Here is an 18,762-nt window from a genome sequence, read left to right on the forward strand (position 1 = left end):
TCTGCCTGGCTGCTCTCCAGCCACTCTGTCCCCAGCCTGGAGCTCCCCATGGGGTTGTTGTGGCCAAAGTGCAGGACCCGGCACTTGGCCGTGTTGAACCTCATCCCATTGGAATCAGCCCAACTCTCCAGTCTGTCCAGGTGCCTCTGCAGAGCCCTCCTGCCTTCCAGCTGATCCACTCTCCCCCCCCCCAGCTTAGTGTCATCTGCAAATTTGCTGATGATGGACTCAGTCCCCTCATCTAAATCATCAATAAAGATATTTCCAATGAAGACATTTCCAAGACAACAGTATTACAGTTTTATATTCAGAAATTTATTTCTACCTTAAAAGGTATAGAACTTACCTTTGCTAATAATTCCCTGTTTATTGTAAAGTTCACTGTGCCTGGACCAGCACTGATTTCACTTACTACTGCATCACATTTTAGCTATAAGAACAAAACAAAACAGAGATTCTGTATGAGAAGAGTTAAATTGGGAAACTGTAATTCCATCCATTATAAATATTAATTAAACAGGGAGTCTCCATCTTCTTTGTAGCTCTCCTGTAAGTACTGGAACATTGTAATAAGGTCTCCCCTAAGCCTTTTCAAGGCTGAACAAACCCAGTTTTCTCAGCCTCATGCTGTTTCAGAATTTTTGGCTGTATGTCTGTGCACCATTAGTACTTTCACCTCAGAGTGTTAACCTGTTACAAGAACACATCCAACACACAGATCTCTTTAACATTTCAGCAGTGAAGAATGAAATGGGGAACTTCAGCTTCTCAGCAGTATCACAATTGGTATGATTTGTCCTTTTTTTAACTCCTGATCATACAGAAACCCAACTGATTCCTTCTCCATCTTGCTCTTTCTGATGCAGATGAAGAATCTTGTTTGCACTTCCTTTATGTGATATAGCTCCATTTTGCAACAAACTTTGTGACAACTTCCCAGTTTATCCTAGTTATGCCTCCAGGGGCACCAGCAACATACTTCTAGATTGTTAAGGATTTTTTTCAGCTTAAGTGATCCCTCAAACCTTAGCATCATCCTTCTGATCCCACTTTTGCTGAACTTTATGCATACCAAGTTCTCAAAATTTTTATTTCCCCCCCTTCCTTCAAGGTTTGTGTCACTTCTGTAGACTTTTTTTTGCATGGTGCTTCTTTTTTATGCTGTAGTTAATCTTAACACCTCAGCTGCTACCACTTTCCAGACTAACCTTACAAAGCTGCTGTTCTAAAAATCCTCAATTTCAAGGACTTAAGGATTTGAAAATCTGGCCTGTCTGACCCAGAAGTTAACTTTCTCCACTGCATACCCAATCTTTTCCTCAAGTTTTAGGCAACAGTACAGACTATGCATACACTTTAGGTACCCTCCTAACTTCTGAAATATTATTCATTTGCAAACTATCTTAAAAGCAATAATTTCACAAGAACCTTACCTAAAACTGCTTCTCCAGTTCCCTCTGAAGATTCTGCATACAGTGACACCAGGTGCAGTCATTAAACTACACTGACTCTAGCAGATGCATGGCAAAAGAACACCATTTCTTGTTGCACCTCATGTTATTTCATCAAATATGCAAGATTAACACATTAGCATACCCTTTCAGCTAGCTTTTGAGCTTGAAGCTGAAGATTTTCTGTTAAGCAATTACTGGAACCATCTTCTGCAATGGAAGCAATGGAAAGCTGGAAATCAGCAACGTGTCTGGAAAAAAAGAATAGATGAAAATCAGAAAAAAACCCAGCTCTGCTGAAATTATGAGATTTAGCAGATCCAAATTTACTCTGCATATGACAATTGGCTAACAGAAGCCAGTCAGATACCCTAAAGTTCAATATGTTTAGAAAGCTGTGATACAATGCCAAATATTACCGTTGTTCTAATACAATCAGAAAGTAGATAGGTGAGGACACAATTTCAGAATGAACAATTATATGCATGAATAAATGTAATTGACTTGCCAACATCATTATAACTCTGAAGGAAGAGACTGAAAAAGAATACAGAACTTTACAAAGATTCCAAGTAGTTTCACATTCAGCTCATTAATGCTGAAAAATTTGCCATTCAACGCCTGCCTATAAATTGTACCACTTTTTAAGTAATTTGATTATTATATTGATATTATATTTGATTTATATTTGATTTGAGCTTGCTCGAAAATATATAGTGATTTAATTAGATTTTTATTTGTTTTCTTTTTCTGGTTTTCTTTTTCTCTAAAGTCCCATTAAGCTCTTCCTACAATAAGCACAACAGAAACTAATATAACATGGCATTTTCAGACAAAATGTAAATAGTACCGTTTTTTGGAGACAGGAACTGCAGATATGGCCTTTATTAAATTTTCTGGTGGCAGATCCAAAACCTTTGAAATCTAAATTTGAAAGAAAGCACAGAGTGGAGTAAGCAAACATCAACTGTTATAAGCAATAAAAATAATCTTAGAAAAAGCAACACAACCCCATGAGATGTTAAAGGAGCCGTAGAAAACACAAGACAAAACAGAAAACGTGGTAGGGCTTTTTGTTGTTGGGATATTTTGGTGTTTTTTTTTCTAATCCACGAAGGAACCTCCCCCAAACTCTGGCACATCCCTCTCGATTTACCCACTCACTACACTTATCCCTTTACCTAGCAAGGCGGGGGAGGGACAAGGAGGCCCATACCCTCTCTAATTAAAGCTCCCAAAGTCTGGATTCTCTCCAAGAGGAAGAGCCTCCTCATTAACTTCTCACTAATTTAAAGCCTCTGAGGAGTGGAGGGAGGGAGGACGTGCAGACGGCTGGAGCGGGGCAGGAGGTGTGAGGGAAGGTAACGAGGAGGCCAGCAGGGAGCCTGCCCCTGGGAGACCTCCTTCCCAAGGCCGGGATGGGGAGGTGAGGGAAAGGCAGCGGAGGGGAAGGGAGGGATGTCAGGATACCCCCAAAACCCCACGGAGTCCCCCGGCAGAGAGCTGCGGGTCAGGGGAAGCCCCCGCGGAGCCACTGAGCAAAGGGTCGGGCCCACTTGAAGACGGGGGGAGGGGAGGATGGTGGTGTCCAGGGGAGGGCAAAAGCGAGAAGTCTTGGTTAATGGTGAGCCCCTCCCCCGGGCAAGCTGCGGGAGGGAGAGGCGTACCTGAGAAGCGATGCTCCTCCGAAAGGAACACGCTGCCATGGCTTTGCCACCACACGGAAGGTCGCGACCGCCCCTTCCTTCTCCCCTCGCCGCCTTCCTCCTCCCTTCCGCCCGCCCAGGGGCGGGATGGATCGTACCATTCTCAGGACGGGGGCGTGAGGAGGAATAGTCCATCGGTCCGGGAGGTGTGCGCAGAGGCGCGGGGAAGGGCGGGGGGGGAGGTCCAGTGCGGCCCACGCGTCCGGCCGGAACCTGTCACGGAGGAACCCGGAGCCGGTGTGCGTTTCCCGGTGTTCCTCTGACGGAGAAGCTGAGAGCCGGGCGGCGTTCCCAGCGTGTGCGGTTCCTGCGTGTTCCGACCCCCCCGACACTGCGGTTCGGTTGTCGGCGGTTGTGGGCAGCTTCTCCGGTACCGCTGGGTCCTGGGGCACCAGAGGGGCGACATGAGCACGTGCTCCGTCTCCAAGGTGAGGGGGGTGAGGGGGCTGCCCCCCAACATCCGCTCCTGTGGGAATGGGGGGGGACGGGGACGACCGCTGGGTTTCGTTCCCGCCTTGGTGAGGCGGCTCGGGGCCTGGAAGAGCGGCGGGAGGAGGGGTGAGGTTCGACGGGTGAGCGCACAGGTTGTTCCCCCCGCCTCGGCGGGTCCGGGGCTTTGTCCTGAACCTGAGCGGCTCCTTTAGACTGGGCCGCGGGTGGAGAGCATCGCGGCTGTGAAGGTGCTGAAGGAACCGGCCTGCAGAGTCGCCTTCTCTCCCTGACGAGTCCAGCGTCTGCTCCCCTTCAGAGGATCAGGACCTGGAAGACCCATCTATTTGCAACCCCCCTGCATGGGCAGGGACACCTCCCACCAGACCTGGTTGCTCTAGGCCCCATCCATCCTGGCCTTGAACGCTTCCATGGAGGGGAGCATCCACAGCTTCCCTGGGTAGTCTGTTCCAGTGTCTTACCATCCTCACAGAAAACAATTTCCACCTGATATCTAATCTAAATCTACCCTGTTTCATCTTGTAACTGTTACCCTTCATCCTGTCACTACAGGCCCTGTAAAAAGTCCCTCCCCAGTCTTACTGTAGATCCCTTCGGGTACTGGAAGCCTGCTGTGAATTTTCCTCGGAGTCTTCTCTTACCCAGGCTGAACAACCCCAAGTATCTGAGCCTGTCTCCATAGGAGAGATGCTCTGGCCCACTCATCACCTTCATTACCCTCCTCTGGACTTTCTCTAGCAGGTCCTTCTTTTATTGGGGACCCCTCTGCTGTTTTCCTCGCAGAATCACCTTGGCTGAAAAAGACCTTCAAGATCATTGAGTCCCCTGTGTCCAGCCTCCCAGGTGCTCTATCCTGCTATCTCCCTTGCTGTCAGGCTTTGGTGGCTCCTCACCTGTTCCCTGAGCCCACTGGGTCACGCTTTACCCAAGGCACTTTTACTTCCCAGAACAGTCTGCCCTCTTATCTTGCTCCTCTATCCTATTGGCACATGAAAAGTGCTTGTGCCTGAAGTAAACTTCACCTAGAACCAAGCAGTAGTGTTGTAGCTGTAGGCTTGTCACTTCCAGCTAAATCTGTTGGTATTGCTTGCTTACACACTTTGAAACATTCATTACATCTTCCCCCAAAACTAGTTGAATTTAAAAAATAAAAATAAAGGTGCAGTCATTCACACAAAATGTTAATTATCTACCATCACCTTGATGTTTCTGAGCTGAAAGCTTTTATCTGGCCTGTAGTCAGGGTTGCCAGTAGGAACAGTGCATTCATCAGAGTCTTAATAAGCTGTAAGACTTAAAATGTTGTATTGAAATGGTTAACTTGTTTCCTGGCTTGAGCACATAGTGAATGATAACAGGGATTCACAGCAGGAAGGAATGTGCTTTGGAAGACTCCTCTTCCTTATATTGTTTTTCAGTGGACTGTGATGTGCAGCTGGTTCCTTCAGTGTGGAAGTCACTGTGCAGGTTATTACTTCTAGAAGTGAAGGGAAGTACTTCCAAACAAAGTGAAAACTTATTCCAAAACAAGTGGATTTCCATTTCAGAAGTGTCTGTTGCCATTAAGTAGTTAGGTAGAGAAAGGTGTGTGTGTGTGTCCCCTTGCCTCCTGTGTCTTACATATAATATTTCTTTGCCATTTTGAGTTCCGGTCTCTGCTATGTTCAGTGGTGTAGGGTAATCTAATGGTGTAAAGCATAAGGTAGTGTTTATGTTTCATTTGACCTAAACATACATTGTTTCTTCTTTTATATATATGATTTATAGTTATTTTGGATGATTCAAGTTGAACTTGTGAATTACTAATAATATTAATTGCATTATTCTTGGTCACTTTTTTATGCATCCCAGCTTCTTGCTCTTTTTTTCTTTCTTTCTTTCTTTTGTTTTTAACTGAAGCTGTGCTGAGAAAACTCCATTGGTGGGTCCTCAGGGTATTGTTTCCTCTTAATTCTAAAGGTGCTGGAGAGAGATGGGAAGACTTTTAAAGAATCTGCTGCTGTTCTAGTTGATGGTTGAACTGAAGAACATATGGAAAGGTGAAAAAGTTCCTCCCAAATTGGCTAGGGTACTTCTTCCATTAGTTTCCAACTTGAAACAGGAATATAAAAGGACAATGTACAAATTGATATCAAGATGCTGTCAGTTCAGTTCAATTTGTTGAATCAATGGAGCACTGAAATTAAAGGAGAATTAAGTGGCCTCAGGAGCCAATCAGATTGACACTTGTGTTGAAGTTTGTATTTTTTATTGCTGTTCTCTAGGGCTGCTTTGTTTTTAAACCAAGTGCCAAGAGGAGAAGGGTGTCTGAGAAAAAAGGTTAGTGCATTTTGATGTATGTTGCTATGTTTGGGTTAATCCTGGAAGGTTCACTACATCTCATTTAATTCTGTCATAGCTGTGTGAGGATTTCTGTTGCTCCTTGATGTAAGTATTGCTGAAAACATATTTCTTCAGAGGAACACTAGTAAATTGATGGGTGGTATAAATGTCTTTTTTGTCTTCAGCAATCAAGATGTGCATATATATATATATAGCTATGCGATCTTTGCAGGTGTTTGTTTGTTTTTTTTTACAGGAGAACTCCTTTCCATGCTACCATAAGTTGTTTGCTGACTGACAGATTATTTATCTATTATCTGAATGAGCCACTTTTAAACTGTGGGCCTCAGAAATTATATAGCACTCTTAAGTCTCATCATGTTCTCAGTAGTTTGCCTAAGTTTCTTGTGGGAAAGGAGCAGGAATATAAGATTCTATGTCTTCTGTCTGCTAGTGCTTGTTTTATATATTTTCATATCTCCAGCCTGTAGTTGTATATACAGGTCTCTTGTCATTTGACAAAGCCTGAACAGGTCTGGCTCAGTGGATTCTCCATCCCTGGAGATATTTAAAAAGAGACTGGATGTGGCACTCAGTGCCATGGTCTAGCAACCGCAACGGTGGTTCAAGGGTTGGACTTGATGATCTCTGAGGTCCCTTCCAACCCAGCCAATTCTATGATTCTATGATTCTTATTGGAGCCACAAGTAATGATGCTTAAATAGTTACTGTTTGAGACTCAATTGAGAAATTTAATGTCCTTATTTCCAGGTGAGATGTTTTTGGGCAGCAAAAAAGATGTGACAGTTTGTATAAAAAAAATTGGAGGGGAAAGTAATAAGGTTGGATTTTTATCCAAGTTGCCACAACCTCATTCATTATCAGAGGGACTTACTGTAACACCTGCTTTAAAATTAATTGCAAATGATTTTTTTTTTTCTGTGAGAGCTGGCACATCTGTAGCTCAGGGAAAGAGGCAGGGAAATAGAATCCAGTCTGTCATTCTTAGTCATTGCAAGGTAAATGAACACCCAAGACCTGTGCCCTTAAACCACATTGAAATTTTCCCCCTAACTGGGTATTTTTGTCTTGGGAGATAAGTAATGCTTCAATAAATCCCACAAAGTATTCTAGTTAGCAAGTGCTTTGGGAAAGAAAACCAAATTTGACTAAAAGAGAAGCAGTGGTGTGCTGGTTTGGTTGCATCCTGCTTAGGATGGTGTTCAAAATAAGCAGTATTTTGTGCATCTTTCCTGTATGAAAGCCCAAACTTGCCAAGTGTGAAATTTCAGTTGTGAAACTTCACAGCATTGGTGGCTGATAATACTGCAGCCCACAAAAGTCCTTCTGTGCACATTAGCACCTACATTTTGGGTTTTGGTACTATAAAAAGAAAATTATGTTTATGGTATTATAAAAGAAAATTATGTTACCAGTAATGTGATAGCTGTAATAAAATTGTGTTGTGTATTTTAAGTGATTTTTCTTAGGGATACAAATGAGGTGTTAGTTTAGGGAAAGTGATGAAGATAAAGGATGAGGGATGCCTTTTGTTTATCATTTACAGAGATGTTTTGAGGGGGTTTTATGCTTCAGGAGGTGGAGTGTCCTCATCAGCTGGTTCTTTTCCAGAGATCAGGCTCCTGCTAATGCTCCATTGAATGGCCATGAAATGAACATTGACAGATAGCAAATTAATTTTTTTTATGTGCATGTTCAGTAAAAATCCATTGTTATGTATAATGCTGTCTTTTAGTAATAGTGAACAGGCTGTTTACTTAGCCTTCAGTCTTTGTGCTCTCCTGGTGGTGTTAGTGAAGCATTAAAGCTACAGCAGACATGCTAAATATATGCTGGGAGTAGAAGGATGATTCCAAGCTTTTTGTTTGTTTGTTTTTTAAAGACATATGTAGACTGTGTCAATATAGGAGAAAAAAAGAGAGAAGAATCTCATTTAGTTATACTGGTTCCTTTCCAGTCTCCCATTTTAGTCCCAGAAATCTCTTTGTCCATACTGCCTGGCAGGGAGTTTCTGTATTCATCTGTGAGCCAGGGCAGCACCTGGAAAGCATTCAGAAAATGAGCCAAGACACTGTTTTACCAAAAAGGATTTGGTGTCCTTTTCTTTTTCATAAAAAGCATGTATAGAAGCAAAAAGAAATTAAGAGGTGAGCCGGAGATGTAGGTCTGGTTTGCACTTAGAAATTTGTATTGCATGTAATCCGAATGTACTTTCCTAGTATATCATATTATTTTAAAGAAATTGTCATCTTCGTCTTACCTGGGGAACAGAAATTATTTTCATGTATCTATTCTTGGAAGCCTTTATGGTTCATATCTGACTGTAACAGTGAAGGAGGAGTGAGTAGTAGCTAAACCAGACTGGAAAAACTTTCTGAAACAAGGGAGAGATTATATTTTTACTTTATTTTCTTTTGTTATAATAATAAAGACTGTTTGCTCTGACTTAGCCTTCAGCTCATCTGGGACTTGAGATAGAAGCCAGTTCTCTACCTTTTACCTGCATACTTGGCTAATAGATCCTGCTTGTTCCCTCATTTATTCTGCCAGATGCCAGCAGTTAATTAGTTGGTGAAGAGAAAAGTCATCTCCCTCAGATATATATATCTATATTAAAACGTTTGTGTTTTGGTTGGGTTCTTTGTTTTTTTCTCAACAAAGATGTTTTGTTTTACTAATACCTTTTTTGTGCTTGCATCTGTTTTCTCTCTTCCTAGATAGGGGATTAGGAGAAAGTATTGGTGATTCAGAGGATATTGAGTTGCGATTTGTTACTTGTCAGTCTTTATGGGCCCAGGTCAAAGCGAAAACAGAGGTGAGTCTTGCACCCAATACTAAAGTGGTGTTTTGAATTCTGCTTGTTTCTATGTTTCTGGAGGTCTTTTTTACACTTTTAAAAGGCCAATTAATTAAAACAGTAAAAAAGCCAGAAATACGGACTAAGGCTGAGCTCCCTGTCCATAATATAAAATAGTAGTAATAAATCCATCAGTTACACGTTACTTCCAACCACACAACTACATGCTTTTGATGCTTTGAGCTGCTGCTTCAAGCTTCTCACTAATTGTTCTTTGTAATAATTTCCTGGCATGCTGCTGTTTTCTACCTTCAATTCAGTTGTGTACTTGCCAGGCCCCTAAGGGTTTTAGGCTGCTCTTGACCTCAGTGTTACAGAGTTCATAGCAGTCTTGTGGATTTATGTGAATACAACTGCATGGATATCAAATACTGAATGCCACAGCTGCAAGCATAGTCTGTTGTCTGAGTACAGATAATAGATTTGTTAGGTGAGGATCAGACTTAGTATCATATTAATATTGGCCTCCTAATTGTTGTGTGTTTGCTGGCATGCTGTTGTTTTGTCCCTATAGCCTTGGCTAGAGGGCTATAGATTTGGATTTTAGTATAAATAATCATTTCCATACAGCTTTGAGGTATCTCTTACATTTTTTTCTACTGAGTTTTGAGTCACCATCCTTTTATCCCGATGTTGGCAAACTTGGAGGTTATAATTATTCTTACATATAAAATTGTGTGATAATTCAGGATGGAAGGGACCTTAGAATGTCTGTAGACTGAATTCCTGCTCAGAGCAGCATTATCTGTGGGGCCAGAGCTGGCAGGTGTCTGCTTTATCCAGTCAGGGTTTTATTTCTTACATACTTTGAAACCCTGGTGTAGTAAACCTGATCAGTGGCAGAATACCTAGAAAGTGTGTGGCTTGCTGGTTTGGACTTCTGTTCTAGGGGTTCTGGTAGTATTGCTAAGGAAGCTTAGCAGAATGTTCCCCAAAGTTATTGTCAGGATACTGCTATCTGATGATTTGTTGGCAGGCTGTGTGCTCCTGCTGGTGTTTTCCCAGTTCTCTGGTATCTGCTTGAGGTGTGTTGAAGAGTAAAGAGGATTTGACCTCCAAGTATTTAGTTACAGAGCACTCTTGGCCTTTTATGTCCATCATAAAATGCTGTAGTTGTGGCAGCATCATGTGTTGCCTGGTGAGTACATTCTTTAAAGATTTTCATGGCATGAAAAGCTGGCAGGAGTACTGCAAGAGCTGTCCTTCATTTTTGGAAGGTGAATTCTGGACCTTTTTTGTTTCAGTATTGCAGGGTAACCCAGTTTTGACTCCTGCTCTCAGCAGCAGGCTTGCGAATGTTCTTTTTATGATAGATCTCATCAAGGGCTCTAAGAAACATTCCCTTCCTGTAAAGTGAGGAATTCCAGTTGTGGTACCAGGATCCAGGTTAGAAAAAAAAAAAAAAAAAGCTGAAATGTGGGGTTTTAATTAGCTAATTTCAGCTCTGATGTGTGGATAATGGTTTTCAGACGTCTCTACAGATAATCATGACCAAACCTATTGTTGTAGGAGGGACTGAACTTCCAGGTCAAAAGACTTTTCCAGAGTGAGTGGTGTCATGCAAGTAAATGAGTTGGTCACTTGAGGCACAGAGCCTTGTGTGCTTTCTGGAACACTACCAAATAGTGCAAGTAACAGATTTTGTTTTGACAAGAAAAGACTGATGGATTTTTGAGAAAGCTAAGTAAATGTGTAGTGCTATGGCAGACTGGATTCCATCTTCACAGATTGGAATAATTCATACTGTAACCATGCTAAGTCAGGATTTAGGTTCTTGTTAAAGCAGCTTAGTGAAAACACATATAGTAATGATCAGAAGCTCTGGGCTCTGAAGCAGAAGTTTGGAGGATTGTTATAGAATGTATGGTAGCAGAGGAGCTGTTATAAAGTTGATGGAGTAAACTCTTCTTTTTAAAATTCCATCTTACAGTTTCTTCTGAGTTGCCAGAGAATTTATTGAGTGAGAACTCAGAGTTGCACAATCAACATCAGCAAGGCTAGAAGAATATTTTTTTCAATAAGTATAAGATTAAAAAAAAGCTTACTTTGTGTACAGTTTTGTCAGTTTTTCAGGAGAGCAACAGGAACTCTCTGGTATAATGAAGCAGAGCTTAGTTTTTTGAGCAGACCTCATGTGCAGTCCCATGGAGATGTGAGCTTAACTCCTTTGACAGCCCTCTCAGCAGTACTGCTGGAGATGGCTTTTGCCACTTGTGTTAAAATCAAATTCTCTTCTGTGTGTGTCCCTTCTTGTGGCTAAGAAATCTTGGTTTTACTGGGTGCAGGGGTTTATTCTTGTTTGAACATTTATGGCCTAAACTATAGACTGATAACCTGAACTTCAGAGTGCTCTTTTGTCTGTTCTAGCAGAAAACATAACTTGAGTTAGAGACAGATTTTCAAAGGCACATACATAATTAATACATAAATATTGTTGCCACTATGTATCTCTCTTTAAAATTTTTATCTCTCCCTGCTTTCTCTCACCTTTTCAAATATTCTTGCACATACATATTTTTGTGTGGAAATCATCCTGAAAGGCAAAAGGCACTGTAGGAAAGATGGCAGTCACCAGGTTTAGTAGTTTTTCCTATAAAATGTACATACTGCTTTTCCTTTTTATTTTTTTTTCTTTTTCCCTGAATTAGATTTGGAGGAGCTAAATGTTTGTTCTCATATAGATTCTTCAGAAAAACATTTACAGGTGTTTTGTAAGAGTTTTCATTAAATTCTTCCAGAAACTATATTGTTTTATTCCTCCATTGTCACTTACACTCTGTCAGCATGGGTGTTTTTAATCTTTTAACTGTGTTGTCACACCACAAGCTTTAAACTCACTTGCTTTCCAAATTATCACTGAGGCATTTGACCAGAAGTTGAAAGATGGGAAATGCCTGTGTTTGATACCCAGTGAATAAATCGACATGTTCATAGTTCACAGGAAGGCTTAGCACCACTTTAAAATTTACCCTGGAGTTATAGGGATTTAAAATTATGAAGGAAAATGTGTAGGAAAAAGAAGATATTCTGGTTTTTTCCACATTTTTATAAATAAAATCTCTGTGTTCATTTACAGCAAATACAGGAGGACTTGAACAAGCAGTTATTTGATAATCTAGTAAATTTTCTGAAGCTTTCTCATTCTGAGTTTCAAGAGAAGACAGCAGAACGGACTTGTCGGATGAAGTCCAGAGAAATACCTACTGCAGCTCTTATTTTAGGTAATATTTAAAATATATATTTTGTTACATACCTGCTTAGAACTGATGCAGAAATCAGGAGAAGATATATTGCTGATTTCCAGCAATTACTGTGAGCAGTATCAGCTTCAGAAATGTTAACAGAAGTGGCTGGGCTGGGAGAAGGAAGCAGGATATGCCCTCCCTCCCCTTTGCATGTATGCAAAGTAGTGCAGTGAGGTAACACATTCCACAAAGGTCTGTTTTGGGTTTTTATTGTCCTGATGTACTGGAGATGCTTTGATTCTGTCCCTTTTTCTGCTACCAACATGCTTGGGTGGTTTCTGTGACTAACCATGGAATTACACAGCTTCTGTATATCTTAAATATGTTCTTAACATGAATTTTTATGTGTAAGAAAGCAATGTCATTTAGTGAAGTTCTGAAGTCTTCTTTTTTCCCCTCATTTCTTTCAAAGGGTTGTAGCTGTAACCCTAAATGTGTCTCAAGGCAACCTGATTGAATTTTAAGTGGTTGATTTTAGGGAACTTAAGATCAAGCCCGTGCTTCAAATTTACCACGGGAGTGCTAACAAAGCCTGGAAAGTTTTCTGCTTTCATAGGCTTCTCACTTTCAAAGTGAGAAGTTTCTGCTCTGAATATTGAGTATTTCTGTGTAAGAAGCTGTGAATTGCCTTCTGGGGGGGCTTGATTCTTGGTTTGTTAGTTTTGTTTGGTTTTTTGTTTTATTGGGTAAAGAGCTTAACAAAGGCAGTAAATATTGAGTAGGTTGTATTAAATTCAGACCATAGTTCATACTGACTCGTAGTAATTTTCCTCCTTACATAAGGCATGTAAGGATCTAGATCTCAGGTCTCTGCTCTTCTTTTGAAGAAGGTGAATTTCATCTTGTCTCCAGGCCTTAGATGACTATGGATGGCTTCTGAGGGCATGAGGAGCAGGGAAGTTAGAAACACAATCCTACTCCTTGCAGGCTTGCACCCCTGAGAAATCTTTATTAAAAAAAAACAACAACACCTCCAAACTGTATGAGGGGTCTTTGCAGTGATTCTGTGTTTCTTTTAATCAGCTTATATTAACATGTCTGATCTTTTGCTAGTTTTTCATCTTTCCTCATAGATGATGTGATGTTTTTTATTGCTTACTTGAATATTTAAGGTATCTTCTGTTTCTTGTCTGCTCTTTATTATTATTCGGTCTTTGAGGTCACAAATCACAGGGAAAACGTCCTTAAAATTTGTCTTTCTTCTAGGTGTAAATGTTACAGATCATGACTTGACTTTTAGAAGTCTCTCAGAAGTCCTTCAGAATAACATTTCTCCTTATGTAGCCTTGCTGGAAGCCAAAGATTGCCCAGGTAAATACTGCAGTAGCATTGCATCATCTGATTAAGCTGTCAATTAACTAGAAATTCTAGATTTTGCCCCAAACTTAAGAATAACAGGATGGAGGGGTCTTGAAGACCCTTTGCTCAGTCCAGTGTTAGCACATCAGTAATACCCATGGTATTTTAAGAGGTATCCAGTCCTCTTTAAAACAGTGAAGACTGAAACACTACTTGTAGCAAACATATTAACAAGCATGCTGCTTAGTGGATTGCCTATTGATATTGTAGTTTAGCTTTTCTCTTGTTTAATTGGGCATTCATAGAATCACAGAATTGGCTGGGTTGGAAGGGACCTCAGAGATCATCGAGTCCAACCCTTGATCCACTACCGCTGCAGTTACCAGACCATGGCACTGAGTGCCACATCCAGTCTCTTTTTAAATAGCTCCAGGGATGGAGAATCCACTACTTCCCTGGGCAGCCCATTCCAATGCCTGATCACCCTCTCCGGAATGAATAGAAGAAAATGTTGTTCTACTCTTCTTACTTTGATTTTACTTTTTCAGTAAAAAGACTAAAATCACTTATGGCAGCATCCCCAGACCTAGGAGATGGGCTGACTTATTTATTTTTAGGTCATGTGGATGCATGTGGATGGAGTTCAGGGGAAGTGCAGGCCAACATCTTAACCATAATTGTTGCTATCTAGGCAAATGAATAGGATAATTTTTATTAACAACATGCGTATCATGAATACTTTCAAGCTTTCTGGAGCACGAGATGTGCATTTTGGAGAGAGAATGGGAATAATTAGAAAAGTAAAATATAGTAAATGATCATTTGGAGTAATTTTTTAGAGTGTGAGTTAAAGAGCTGTTGCTGACTAACCAAATGTCTTCACTGTGTGTCCTCATACGTGTTGTGAAGGCATAAAAAATCTGATCCAGAAGCTGATGGGGCAGCTGATGAACTGCTATGTAGACGTGGAAGATGAGGATTATGTGCAGGTTTCCCAGAAGAGAATACGTTGTTCAATGAATTCCATTATCACCTGGTATGAGAGTGTAACAAAGGTATGACTTTTAGGTTGCTTTTTTTTGTTTCAGTTTCTAAAAAAGCCTGACCTTTAGACACTTTTAAAAAATAAATTGAAAAACTGAAATTTCTATGCCATAGTGAAAAAGTGCCAAAGATTAGCTTTGAGATTGGGAGATAACTAAGAGATAACTGAGATTGGGGTGATTCAAATATGAGTCTGTAATACACATAACAAATGTGGAGTTGGTTTCTGATGAGGTCAGAATTTGGAAAACAAGCAGAGTTCTATTTTATCATATGTTTAATTAGGAACTGGAAACTTAAAATACTCTATCTGCTTCATGCCAGATGCTTTGCTCCCAGGAGTACTGAGATGTTTTATTTATTAAAAGAAAAGGTTTTAGAAAGAACAGCCTTCCAGGGCAAAGGACCATTATGTCATCTGCAGTACACACTACATAGGCAAGCAGTGAGAAAATAATTTTCAAAATGTTTTTTTATTTTAATAAAGCTAATGAAGTTTTAAGTTTTGTTTCAGTTATGAATGAAAGAAGTTATTTTATCATTACTTCATCAGAGCAGTGTACCAAATAACAGTTTAACAAGTACAGCCTTTTTTATTACTGGGTTTCTTATATATAGTAAATGGACAATGTCTGTTTACCCAACTCAAATCTCTCTCAGTCCCAACAGAATTTCACCAGTTCTGTCCTACAGTGCTATTCCTGTCTTTGTTGGAATGTGAGTTTTAAAAAAATAGTTTACTCTTTGTATTTCCTGTCGTGCCAAACAGAAGGAAAACAGATTGCAATTCTAGATGCTAATGATAAATACAAATGTAGTAATAAGTCAGTGTCACTTTGGAGCATAATAATATCATAGATGTAATCCAATATTTTATTTTCCTGTCTTCTGTTTATTAATGCATAATAAATGGCTTTAAAGAAAACAGAGTCTACAGCTCTGAGTGAAAAAGGAACTTCCTCTTCTAGACACTGGCAGTCTCCTCCAGTTGTAGTTATATTCAAAGATATGGAAAGTTTCACCACAAAAGTACTTCAAGACTTCATAGTCATCAGCAGGTAACGTGCCCTGAAGTTTAATTCTTCCACTTCTTTACCCTTTTTCTGTTTGCAGCTGTTTTGAAGTGCAACAAGGCCAGTGTAGAGCTGGGCTCAAATATTGATGCAGCTTCTTTGCAGCAGTGATGGAGCAAAAACTGACTTGCTAGTTTTGGGGGATAAATTATCCCCAGGCTAACTTGGGACTCTGACCCAGAGAGCCCGAAGGGAGGGTTGAGATACTGGGTGGCTTGATTTAATTCTTTACATAAGAGGCTTTATGTATACTGGTTGTTACAGAATTTGTGACAGTGAACCTAATCTTTGAGATGCCTAGGTATCTCTTCTGTAAACTTTAAAAATTGTTTTTGGAGTTTATTCTCTGTGGGGACTACTGATGTTATACTGCTTTCAGGTCACTAGCTTATAGGAATATATAAAACCTACTTCTATAAAAACAATAAAACTCACTTTTTTTTTATTTCTTTGAAATAAATTATAAGATTCTGTTCTCTGAATATAACATTTTGGGAAGATACAAGCTTTACTAATACTTTAACTGAAAAGGTTTTTTTTATGCCAGTTCCTGAAAATTTGAATCCTAAAATATAATTGAACTTGCTTTTCTACTTTAGGGCTTTAAATAGCTTTCTTTTTCATCTTTTTTCCAAATCAAAACTCTTTTCAGTTTACTATCAACAAGTCTTTTAATTCACCCCTTTCTTCATCTAAGCTTGGTGGTGTTGTAGGAATGTAATGCATTTGTTTTCATGATTTCCTATAATGCAACCACTGTGGTGTTTTGTTTTTTTTTATCCCTTTCCCCATGATCTAGTCAGCATATCCATGAATTACCTCTAGTACTGATTTTTGGAATTGCTACGTCTCCAATGATTATCCACAGCTTACTTCCTCACTCTGTTTCCTCTCTGCTGTGCATAGAGCTTTTCCAATCCCTCTCCTGTAAGGAGCACCTGTCTACTGTAATTGACCAGGTAATTCCCTTTCTAAATAGGAGTGTGTGTGTTCATGCAAAGTGTACATGTGTGGCATTTAAAAGTAGGCTTGCCTGAAGCTTTTGAAATGGAATCTGTTCCTGAGAGCTGTGGATTCTGGACATTTCTGTGCAGGGTAGCTTAAAACTGAGAGCTACCTTCTCACATTAAGACCCACTCGCAGACCTGCTCTCATCTTTGGTTTGTATTGATATCTGTGCATACAGGCTTGGGCAATTACACTTCAAGGTTCCCACCTCATCATTAAAGTAGTGCTGGTTTTGAGTTCTACTTTATCCCAGAAAAAGAAATCTTTAAACACAGAAAAATTGAGTTCAGCCTGAATGTTGCTGCCCATCAGAATTAGCAGGATTATGCAAATGGTCAAGCTGTATGGATGTGCCTGCCTGATTTCAGTACACCACCTTGTGTAGGATTTCCAAAATCACTGTTACACATGCTGAAGTTAGTTGGTATGCTTGGTTATTACAAACAGAGAGAAAGTGCTGTAATTTTACAAATAAATGCAAAAATATTGCTAAGCAAAAGTAACTTCAAACATTGCTTATTAGTTAGAGGTATTTACAAAAATGTGGTGGAAATAATAAACCTGAAAAATCAATCTTTGCATGGACATTTTATCTGGAATGTAGTTTTTAGAAGTTGGCAATGTATTTAGTATTTCATTTAGTTGAATGCTGACACATACTGACAGTTGTATCAGATTGTACCTATAATTTTTTCTAAATTCTGGAAAGAATTTTCTGTAAAGACTACTTTTCCTTTTTATCTCCCTGTAGGTGCTTTTGCCAACTGATTTCCCCTTTAAACTGGGTGAGAAGGTTTTGCAGGTTCTCATCAATGTATTCTTGTACCATGATTTTTCTGTCCAGAATTTTATCAAAGGATTTCAGGTAGGCAATTGTAACTGGTAACAAGAACTCAAATTATGGTTGTGAAACAAAGGGTAATTACTAAGCCCTGAAAGATTTCTTAGGTCCTAATCACTTAATTGGATGAAAAAACATTCTTGGGAATCAGTTTGGATCTATGAACCCGGGGGTGTTTTAAAGTTAAAACCAGACTTCCTCACTCTGTTTCCTCTCTGCTGTGCATAGAGCTTTTCCAGTCCCTCTCCTGTAAGGAGCACTTGTCTACTGTAATTGACCAGGTAATTCCCTTAACTTCTAAGGTTATAAGGGAAAATTTTTAGGTATAAAAAGGCATGTAAAAGCTTACTCTGCCACAAAACAACTCCACCTTATAGCTGCTTCCAGTACCTGAAGGGAACATACAGGAAAGCTGGAGAGAGACTTTATTCATAAAGAGTGGGCAGTGACAAGGCAAGGGGAAATGGATTTAAACTGAAGAAGAATATGTTTAGACTGGATATTAAGAAGAAGCTCTTAAGTACAAGGGCAGTGAAACTCTGGAACAGATTACCAAGAGAATTTGTGGATGCTCCCTACCTGGAAGTGCTCCAGGCCAGGTTGGATGAGGCCTTGAACAACCTTGTCTAGATGAAAGGCATCCCTTCCCGTGGCAGGGAGGTTGAAGTAGATGGTCTCTAGGGTGCCTTCCAACCTAAGCCATCCTGTGATTCCATGAGACAAAGTAGAGTACTTCAAGGGTTCCAGAAGTAGTCTGCAGAGCATGATAATTATATTTTTATTGGCGTATATAAATCTTCATATCTAGATATATTTCTGTGTCTGAGTCTTCTTGTAGCTTTTGTGTATCGTGGACAAAGAGTTCTCCAAAGAATTTTTAGTCCAAGTGATCTGTTTTAATGTAGGATTGTGAAATTGTTTCTTTCTTGCCTGGTCCCATGAATGAACCTTTTAGTAAAACTTTCCCTTTTGTGTCTCAGATTTGTTGATGCTTAAGATTCAATAATTACACAAAGCCATGAGAAATACCCTGGCTGTAGGATCTATTCCTGCAGACAGACTTGTGTGGATTTTCGTAGGTTTGAACTCCTACTGGAAAAAGAGTCACCAGGGTTTAATGGTTCCCTGTTGGCCTGATATGAAAATTCAGATCCTAGCCCTGACAGCACATTGCTGTGTCCTTGTGAATGAAAAATATTCAAAGATGAAGCAGTTTCAGATTGGATATCTTATGTGATAGATACAAGGGATCCCTCTCATCTTGTTGTGTCTAGGACTGTTGTTAACTTATCTGACAGGAAGTGTCTTTTCCCTTTGGCAGTTTTTATGTTTAAAAAGCTTATTAGTCTGTCTGGTTGGGTGTTTTGTTTTTAAGATTGGATGTGATGAGTATATGCTACTGTTCTGCAAAGCCCTGAAACTAGAAGCATTTAGTGCAGCTGAAA

At 40.0% G+C, this 18,762-nt stretch overlaps 2 protein-coding genes across 8 annotated transcripts in view; one reads left to right on the forward strand and one right to left on the reverse strand.

The window, feature by feature from the left end:
* The window catches only part of RARS2 (arginyl-tRNA synthetase 2, mitochondrial), a 35,104-nt gene extending 31,525 nt beyond the window's left edge, over positions 1 to 3,579 (reverse strand). The window contains exons 1-4 of the mRNA XM_008495386.2: positions 3,119 to 3,579; positions 2,302 to 2,375; positions 1,597 to 1,702; positions 347 to 430 (exon numbers count right to left, since the gene is read on the reverse strand). Of these exons, the coding sequence (XP_008493608.2) occupies positions 347 to 430; positions 1,597 to 1,702; positions 2,302 to 2,375; positions 3,119 to 3,292 (438 nt within the window). The 5' untranslated portion in view covers positions 3,293 to 3,579. The remainder of the gene's footprint in view (positions 1 to 346; positions 431 to 1,596; positions 1,703 to 2,301; positions 2,376 to 3,118) is intronic.
* ORC3 (origin recognition complex subunit 3) overlaps positions 3,265 to 18,762 on the forward strand; it is a 35,854-nt gene continuing 20,356 nt past the window's right edge. For 3 of the 7 annotated variants that reach the window (XM_030447382.1, XM_030447384.1, XM_030447385.1), the window contains exons 1-9: positions 3,473 to 3,585; positions 5,872 to 5,926; positions 8,668 to 8,765; positions 11,884 to 12,028; positions 13,259 to 13,363; positions 14,261 to 14,406; positions 15,317 to 15,453; positions 16,268 to 16,427; positions 17,228 to 17,341. In XM_030447382.1, coding sequence (XP_030303242.1) covers positions 3,562 to 3,585; positions 5,872 to 5,926; positions 8,668 to 8,765; positions 11,884 to 12,028; positions 13,259 to 13,363; positions 14,261 to 14,406; positions 15,317 to 15,453; positions 16,268 to 16,427; positions 17,228 to 17,341 — 984 coding nt within the window. In that variant the 5' untranslated portion in view covers positions 3,473 to 3,561. Of the gene's footprint in view, positions 3,586 to 5,566; positions 5,647 to 5,871; positions 5,927 to 8,667; positions 8,766 to 11,883; positions 12,029 to 13,258; positions 13,364 to 14,260; positions 14,407 to 15,316; positions 15,454 to 16,267; positions 16,428 to 17,227; positions 17,342 to 18,762 lie in introns of all 7 variants that reach the window. The other 4 variants (XM_030447383.1, XM_030447386.1, XM_030447388.1 and 1 more) reach the window with 4 other exon arrangements.

The sequence above is a fragment of the Calypte anna genome, chromosome 3 (assembly GCF_003957555.1).
Source record: "Calypte anna isolate BGI_N300 chromosome 3, bCalAnn1_v1.p, whole genome shotgun sequence".
NCBI lineage: Eukaryota > Metazoa > Chordata > Aves > Apodiformes > Trochilidae > Calypte > Calypte anna.